The sequence below is a fragment of the Phalaenopsis equestris genome, unplaced genomic scaffold, assembly GCF_001263595.1.
Source record: "Phalaenopsis equestris unplaced genomic scaffold, ASM126359v1 Scaffold000469, whole genome shotgun sequence".
Taxonomy (NCBI): domain Eukaryota; kingdom Viridiplantae; phylum Streptophyta; class Magnoliopsida; order Asparagales; family Orchidaceae; genus Phalaenopsis; species Phalaenopsis equestris.
Window position 1 is genome coordinate 130,055 of NW_018164910.1, and position 9,379 is coordinate 139,433.

The 9,379-nt window shown below is 33.8% G+C and overlaps 1 protein-coding gene across 2 annotated transcripts in view; it reads left to right on the forward strand.

Annotated features, from left to right (window-relative positions):
* The first annotated feature begins 303 nt into the window (after window positions 1-303).
* The window catches only part of LOC110027939, a 14,818-nt gene continuing 5,742 nt past the window's right edge, over window positions 304-9,379 (forward strand). For both annotated transcript variants that reach the window (XR_002294397.1, XM_020729594.1), the window contains exons 1-2: window positions 304-617; window positions 7,965-8,190. Coding sequence is in view for 1 of the 2 variants with exons in the window: in XM_020729594.1 (XP_020585253.1) it covers window positions 370-617; window positions 7,965-8,190 (474 nt within the window). In the remaining variant the exon portion in view is untranslated. The remainder of the gene's footprint in view (window positions 618-7,964; window positions 8,191-9,379) is intronic.

Below are 9,379 nucleotides of genomic sequence, written 5' to 3' on the forward strand. Positions count from 1 at the left end.
GATCATAAACTTAAGTGGGCATTTCCAAATTTAATTTTTGAAATTTTCGATTCAAATATGTATCGAGATTCATATGGATAAATAAAAGTAAAGTAATAATAAAAATGGCCACAAATACAAACCCTTTATACTTAACCTTTGTATGACTGAATCTAATTATTTGTTGTCACATCAATGTTAGTGTTCTACGTTCTACGTAGCAGGACTGCATCCGTAACCTGATAACCGGCGTTAAGTCCCAGCAGAACATTCCATTTATTTACCTTTTTTTGGGAGAAATCTTTTTTTACTTTCGTTAAAATTTTCAGCAGAGAAGGACTTCCGCCTATAATATATATCTTATCGTCCAGCCTATTCGAGTACACTCAAATGGCTACCGTTCGTCTTCCCCTCCCTTGGCCTCCTGTTCCGCCTCTTATTTCACTGCGGCCTCCTTCTCAATCACTCACCAATGTTCTCGCAAATTCACGCTCCCGAAAGATACTTGTTTCCAGCTCTTCTTCTTTGTTGAGAGATTCGGTTCCCATCGTAGCACAACATTCATCTCCTTCAACTGATGACACAGTATTTCCTGAATCAGATGTTGCCGATGGGATCAAAGGAAAGTCCGATTTCAGGTTAAGAACTCAAATATGAGATGGATTAATTGATTTTTTTTTTTGAAAATCCACTCGGATTTTGCTCGCCAAACGTTGATTTTCATTTTTATTTTTCTTTTATCATGTTGATTTTCCCAATGCCTCTTCTGCTGGTTTTAAATGACCGATATGTTAAGTGCCAAAGTTTCTTTTTTTTGTGAAATAAGCTAGGCCTTTTGTTTTCTTTTTTTTCCCCTTAATTTTCTTTATTTATTAAGTATTCAGTGTTGCAGCACTTTCTTAGAAATCTTAATTAAAAGCATCATTTCTTCCTGTTTTATCTGTATGGCTTGCTTCTTGAATTAATTTAAGTTTTATGTTTATTCCTTTTTTTATTTCATTCCATTCTTGCTCACAATTACAGTTAGTTCAACTTCTGATAATACTTTGTCCAGCAATAAGCTTTATAAGCTGCATAAGGGGAGCTTTATTTTGTTGAAAATTTATCAATTTTATGATAGATTCTCTTAATTCTTAAAGCATGAAGTTCTTGGATTTCTCCAATTACTATCGTTTTGGATAGTTGATGATGCTTTTTGAAGCTTTGTGATGTGACCGGGGAAATATTCACGTAAAGCTCTAGGAGAATGTTTTAGAGGATGTTTAGAAATGATATAGAGTGAATGAGAGTGTTTGGAAATAATTTGGTAGAATAATCGAGTGAGTAATGCCAACCAAGCCAAATGTATGTAAAATAGATCAACCATTGTAAATTTGTTGGAAATGTTAAAATAGAAGGAAACTATTAAATTCAACTTGGAAATGATGTTGAATATCCCAAAGTTAACTTTTAGAAATTATTATTATGTTTGGATTTTTTTAGTATTTTTTAAATAAAAATTGAAAAAGCAAAATTAGAAATTGGACAGAAAGCAAACTATGTTTTAGTTTTTTGGAATTATGGCTTAACAAAAATACAAAAAAGAGGTAGAATTTATATGCAAATTAATTTACAATGGATGTAAATCAATTCGGATAATTTTGAGGTTTTTCTAAGGGATTAGTCATTCAAATGCAACCAAAATCTTAATTAGGTTGGATTAGGTAGAATTCAATCTAACTTTTGTAAATGAGGATTAAAAAGTGATTAAAAAGTGTTTAGGTGGGATAAAAGTGGAAGAAAATGAACCAATTGATTTAAAACATTTCTTAGAACACATAAATGCTTCACTAAAAGAAATCACATAAAAAATCAAACAAAAAAATTAAATTAAATCACCAAACTCATTAAAGTTTAGTGGTGCGTATCGATCACTAAACCATTCTCCTTGAAGAAGTCTTCAAACCCATCCACCATTTGAGTATTTCTCTCAAATTTTTAGAATTTTTTTCATAGCATCAACTCCCATTTACTTCAAAATTTTAGGCTCTTATAAAAGCATTTTTTTATGAAAAGACAACTCTTCACTTCATAGATAAAGTATTAGAAGGAGGGATAAGTTGGGGCGGTTAGAGTAGCTCTTAGACTTGGTCAACATAATGCCACTCTAACTTTTGTACCTAGACGGCTCCTCTTCCTCTTAATTGACTTTGACTTCCACCTAGGCATGAAACATGACAACCAAAAATGCTGACTTATGGTCAATACTTACATGTAATAAAGTCATAAAGTCACAAATACATACTTGCACATACACATGACAATATGAAGTAAACATAAATTCTGATGATATAATAGAGAAATGTCTTCAAGTTTATATTTATGCATTCTATTTGGCTTGGATCTTAGTAAATATACCTCTTGAATGTGAAACAATTCTCTTAGATCGGGCTTTGGTAGTATGTCCCATCCTAGTGCTTGTGGGCCCCACATTGTGTTCATATCGTGAGATTGTAGGCCCTACCTTGAAGTCAGCATTATATGCCACATCATTTCCACCGAACCCTAAAGATTATTCCTCTGAAGAGTTATTATGACATGTAATTGGTGGAGTGTCTGTAGATATTAGTACTTTATCAGATGTTACTACAGATAAAAAAGTCCTTTACTTATTGCAAATGAGCTAACTTGAAAGTATTTCTTAACTAGTATTATTATTGACATAATCATATAAGCATGTTGGCCATGTGGAGTTAATATCAAATAATTGAAGTTTAGTGGAAGACCATTAGAAAATCCTGATGGAGATTTTTGAGTTAAGATGTTGGTAACTGTCAACTTTAATTATGACTTTAATGTTTGTTTCATATAGTTTAAAATTCATGTTATTTTCATTTGGCTCACAATGATTTAGAATTTGGGTCTTTAAATCATTTAGTTAATTCCTCATCTCTTTCATATCATTACTAAATTTATTTTTTGATCAAATAATCTCATTTTTTATAAGAATTGAGTTGAGTTATCATTATGTGAATGTGTCATACCATTAAAAAGAGAGATTATATATTTAAAATAACAACTAATGAGAATTATGATGATAATATAAATGGCCAAATATAAATAGCAAAATTCAATAATAATATGTTTACAAATGATTCTCTTATTAACCTTTCAAAGCATTATATCTTATTGCCAAACTTTTGAGCATTTTTTGATGCTCCTCCAATGTTTTTTCCTACCACGATTCTTATTAAGATTCAAATTTCATCATTTGCGAACATTTTATCCTTGCTCCCTTATTGAAATTGTGAACTAGTTGAAGTCTCCCACCAAATCTATGTTGAACCTCCTTTAATTTGTGCTCTGATACTAAATTTGATGTATCTGGAGAAATCATCAAATGAGACTCTAGGAAAATGTATAAAATTGTGTTTAAGAATGATTTTGAGTGACTGTTAGTGTTTGGAAACGATTTGGTAGGGTAGTTGAGTAAGAAATGTCAACTAGGTCAGATTTGGGCATGATTGATTAACTTCTATAACTTTACTGCATATATCAAAATACCGTAGGAAATTACATAGTTCAAGCTTCCTATCTCAAAGCTGATTTTTGAAATTTTTTATGATTTATGAAATTATTGATTATTAAAAAATGGAAGAATAGAGACTAAAAACTGCACATAAATAAAAAATTGATTTTTTTATTGCACTTTAGGTTGAACAAAAACACAAATAAAAGGATAAAATTTATAGTAAATTAATGTATAAGGGATGCAGATCACTTTTGAGAATCTTAGAATTTTTTTATAAAGGTTAGGTCATTCTAATGGAGCCAAAATCCTAATTATGTAGGATTACTTTGGATTCAGGCCAACCATTATAAAGGGGATTAAGAAGAGATTTAAGTGAGATAAAAATGGAAAGAAAATGAACAAACAAAAAAAAACAAATAAATCCGAACTCATCAAAATGTAATGGTGGGTAATGATCCTCGAACCATTCCCTTTGAATAAGCCACTAAGCTTCTCCATCATGTGAGTCTTCATCTCAAAATTTCTGAATTTTCATCTCAATCTCAATTCCCATTTACTTCAAAAATTTAGGGTCTCATATAAAGCATTTTTTTATCAAGAACCCCAACTCTTCACTTCAAAAATCAAATACCAAAACAAGAGAAAAGTTTGAGTGGTTAGAGTTGCTTTTAACTTAGGGTCTATTTGGGGCAGCTGCAACTTATCGAACTTATCCAAATCAGCAACTGATTCAGATAAGCTGCTGATCAGCAGCTAATCCAGATAAGCTAGCTAGCTGTTTGGTTTGTGCTTTGGAAAACAACTGATTTGCAGCTGTTTCTGGATAAATGACCATTTGTCCCTGATCTAGATAAGTTGGCTAGCTGTTTGGTTTGTGCGTTTGGAAAATAGCTGATTTGTAGTTGTTTCTGGATAAATGATCATTCTGCCATTGTGCGGTTGTGTTGTTTGCAACAGAACTGTCATGACTATATATTTAAAATTTTAGAACTAAAAAAATCACTTCATAACTGTACAAAAAAAAAACTATGCACCTCACTTAAGAGTGAATATCAAGGAACCTAAAAATTAGATAAATTCAATTTCCATGAGGATATATTGATAATTCAGACAAATAATTGTGGTAATGAGGTAATTAAAATTTAAAAAAAATAAAATACAACCTCGTTCATGACCTAACTTTTCAATAATTAAAGGCACATGGGTTCACATATTTGAATTAAATAAACATCACAATGGTTCCTTATTGCATCAGAAATACTCAAAGTTAAACTAAGGAACAATTCAAGAATACTGGAGAATCAACACTTACTGATGAGGTATTCTCGACCTGCTATAAGCAGCACCCAAGCATTGAGGTTAGCTTCATTACTTTTTAATAATTCTTGAACTCTATCTTCAATGGAGTCAACTACACAAAAAAGAACAAGGATTTCTTATAAAAGTAGCATTTTGCTTATATACTTCTAAGGATATGTTGATTCAACATCTTAAATCCTGTAATAATATGCAGTTTCTCAACTTGACATCAAAGTAGAAATATTGAATCGCTCTCTACCAAAAAAGTGTCCTTGTGTTTTGGAATTCTTATGACATAAGCACTACCATCTTTCATAATTTTTATCTACAGCTCTTACAGCGTGCAAATTTTGATTGACAATAAGGTAAACTTTCCCGCTTCAAATATTTACTTGCATTACTAATTACATTACTGATTATAATTATTTCAATTTGAAGTACAATTTATGAAAATTCTTGTGAAACATCAGTTAAACAACAGTTAAAGAACATTAGCAGTGCTTGGAGCCAATTAAAACCCGCAAGCACTGAAACTGGGAGATTTTTTCACAAGTGTTAGCACTTATCGTCTGGTTAGGAAAAGAAAACATGCAGAACACCAGAAGCTGTGAACACAAATCTGCGGAATACTGCTGCCCAGCACTTCATAAATTATATAATATTTTAGAATCTTTTTTATGAAAAACAAGAAATCTACTTCAATTAACTGTTTCTAATTGATAAAAGTCCAACCAATGCCATCTCACATAAACCATTACACCCTAAACCTCGAAATGCAGGATATTCCTCTTGTCCATCAGAAATAGCATAACAACACTACTATCACCAATCATTCACCAGTTCACGCAAATATATCAATTTGAGGAGTGTTTAATGATTCGATAGAAAGAGGAAAAGAAGGAATGTGGACCGGCATGAGAGAGCATCGAAGTAAATATAAAATGTTATGAAGCGAAGTAACCTGGAGGCAAGACCTTCCAAAGATGTGGATCAATGGCAATGGCCTCGTCCACGGGACCACGGGATCTCCTTGTCGAGATAGTCGAACCAAGCCCAAGCTTGCTCTGACGGCAAGAATCTCGTGGTGATTAACTTCACTACCGCCTCCGAGATCGGTAATGGTTCGTTTTTCGGCCATATCGCAAGAGCTGGAATTCAGATTAGGGTTAAGCTTTGTTGCTGCGAAGCCACGAAGATTGAGCGAGGGAGGAGATGGACACCCGAAGGAAGGGCACGAGAGGAAATAACTCGGAGAACGCACATCCAAGTCCCCCGCAGGGTTGATTCCGTGGCTCAGTCTATTAAGGATTATAAAACTGCGTTTCACAATAATCTTCTTAAATGCATGAACCAAACGGCAATGTGGCATTTTCAAAATGCCACCCGCACTTATAAGCTGCCCCAAACGCACTCTTAGTCAACATAATGCCACTCTAACTTCATTCCTTGGATGCCCTCCTTCCCCTTGATTGGCGTTGACCACCATCTAAACATGAAACATGAAACATAAGCAAAAATATTAATTTATGATTACAATTACATGAAATAAAGTCTTAAAAGCATTAACCAACACTTACACATACATTAAAATATGGAATAAATACAAATATTAATGACATAATAGAAAAATATCCTTAAGTCTATCTTAATGCTTTTCATTTTGCTTGGATATTACTAATTGGATCTCCTGATTGTAAAATGGTTCTCTTGGATTGGGATCTAGTAGTAATTCCAGCCTTGGAACTTGTGAGCCCCACCTTAGCTTTACCTCTTGTGCTTGGGTGCCCATTTTGTGACCACCCACTTTGATTGTGGGCGTTATCATTGGTCCTCCTATGGTTGTGGGCCTCACCTTGAACTCAGCATGATGTACCACATCACTTTGGGTGCGTCAAATTTGTTGTTAGCATTATTATATACTAATAATGTCAGTAATAAAAACATTCTATCCACTTTAAGGCACATTTTTTTCACATTCTACTCTTGGAATTACCAGAGATCAATGAATCATTATAATATATGAAGAAGAAACATATATACTACTTCAAATGAGCATATCTTGTACTGAACATCTAGGCAAGTCCTATGTTCAAGAAATTTTTTGTTTTGGGTCATAAATGTGCTTTTTATTCACTGTCAATTCCTAGAGGGATTCATGGTCTTTTTCTTTGATGTTAGAAATTTACGAGAATGTATGTTGAAATTTTGCACAGTTTACTAACCTGTGTCATTGTCAATATGCACTAGCTGGCTGCTTGTTGTTAGGAGAATGGGAAAAGTTCCATGTTCAGAAGTTTTTTGAGCTTATGCCCAATTCTAAATAATGTGCTTTGTTAGCGGTGTGAATCAAAGTATTGACAAAGATATATTCGTTATTGCGAATGATAAAACTGATTTTAACATAAAACTTAAGGCCATTGGATAGGGTCAGCACTTGGCAATTTTTTTATGAATAGATATTTCAGTTATTTGATGTTGGACTAAGCTCAGTACTTTCATGCAACTTAACGATCTCCCTTGAGAACTCTAATACCTGCCATGATTCTCTCTGACGTAATCTTTTTCAACATATTAAATTATTGTGCTCAAGAGCTCACATAACCACTTGAAACTTCCATGTGACTTACATGTGCTTGATTCTAGCTGGACCATTATAAATGACACCATAGACCCATCAGAGTCGCAAACCATTGAATCCACTCGAGCCCAACTGAAATTTTGGCTTTAATGCTTGGTTGAAGACTTATTAAGTGGAGGCCATTGTTGGACTTAATATGTTAGTGGCCAAATTTATTTTAAGGTTAAATACTTTTTGTCGATGGATGAAGAGATATCATATATATTTCCATTCCATTATATTTTTCCATTATTCCATATAAGATTAAACCCAATATTCTCATCTTTCTTGACATGCTTCATGCTGATACAATTCATGCTGTATAAAGTCTTAAAATTCTACTTTTACTCATACTATCTTTTGTTGGCAATACTATGCATCAGCGTCATCACATTGCATTTGATTTATTGAATTGCTTTTGAGTCACTTTTTATTTTTCTTGATACATTTATATGATAAGCTCATAAAATCGGAGTAATGCCCGCATCCAGACATAATGAGTTTGGGCAAACCATATTGGTAGCTTAAAAGGTTTGAACTACAAATTCCTATGCTCAGGGGTTGCAAGGCTTGTGGAAGAAAGGAGATTGAGAAGGGATGCAATGGCGAGGGGAGGATACAAGGAGGTATAGCAACTATTCGTGGCTTCGACTGGTGGCCCATCAAGGCCTTCAGACCTTGTCCTGGATTTGTTGCATCTGGTGGAAGTTATAAACGTTATGGGCAAACCTTGGACGAGGTTGCTTTTGGGAGAGATGAAAGAGACAATTCTGTGAAGTCAAAGGTTAAGTCCACATAGGTACCATATTACACCTATGCAATATTACATTTTTGATGCTTGGTTAATGAGAGAGGTCTATAATTATAAACTTGTAACTATTTTTTAAAAACTCCTTTTTTTTTCTTATTTAATCAGTTTCTTCACATTATAGTTGTATCATCATTAACTTAATTAAAATACTTGTTATATTTTTATTTTTCTACCACATACTCTTCTTCAGGGACATTGCCCTCCTGTTGGGTGTCATTGACAAGGAACAACAAATGTTATCCGTATTTTAGGTTTATATCGTTTGTAGAGTCATCTACTTTATAAGGCTTGTAGCCACTTCTTCTAGTTTGTTTAGACCTTTTTGATGTTTGCATTGATATGCTGTATCGGCTTCTCCTTGTGCAATTATGAGTCAATGACTTCAAGATGATCTTTTGTTCTTGTCTTTCATTTTTAAGATGGATACCCTTACATCCTAAAAAGATATATGTGGTGATGCAAAATACTGTAAGAGGGAATTCAGATCATTTTTTAAACCTCTTAGTCTAGAATTGAGGGGTTTGTTGGCTCTTCTAGCATCAACAACAACAACAACAACAACAAAGCCTTAATCCCACTACGTGGGGTCGGCTACATGAATCCTTTTTCTCCATTGCGTCCTATTTAGTGTCATATTTTCATTAAGTTCTAGTAAATTAAGATCATTTTTAATACAATAAGCCCAAGTCTTCCTAGGTCTACCTCTGCCTTTCTTAACACAAGTCAAATTTAAAACATCTACTCCCCTAATCGGATCATCTAATGGTCGACGTTTAATATGACCAAACCATCTAAGACGACTTTCTCTAATTTTGTCTGTCACAGGAGCTACACCAACCCTATCACGAATATATTCATTCCGCATTTTGTCTCTAAGTGTAAAGCCACTCATCCACCTAATCATTCTCATCTCGGCAACACTTAACTTATTATTATGCTTCTCTTTTAAAGGCCAACATTCAGCGCCATAGAGCATTGCAGGTCTCACCACCATCTTATAAAATTTTCCTTTCAGTCTTAGCGGTACTTTTCTATCACACAAAAGGCCCGAAGCATTCCTCCACTTCAACCAACCAACTTGAATTCTACTATTAACATCCCCATCTATATCACCATCGCTTTGGACAACGGACCCAAGATATCTAAATCGTTCACACCTTTT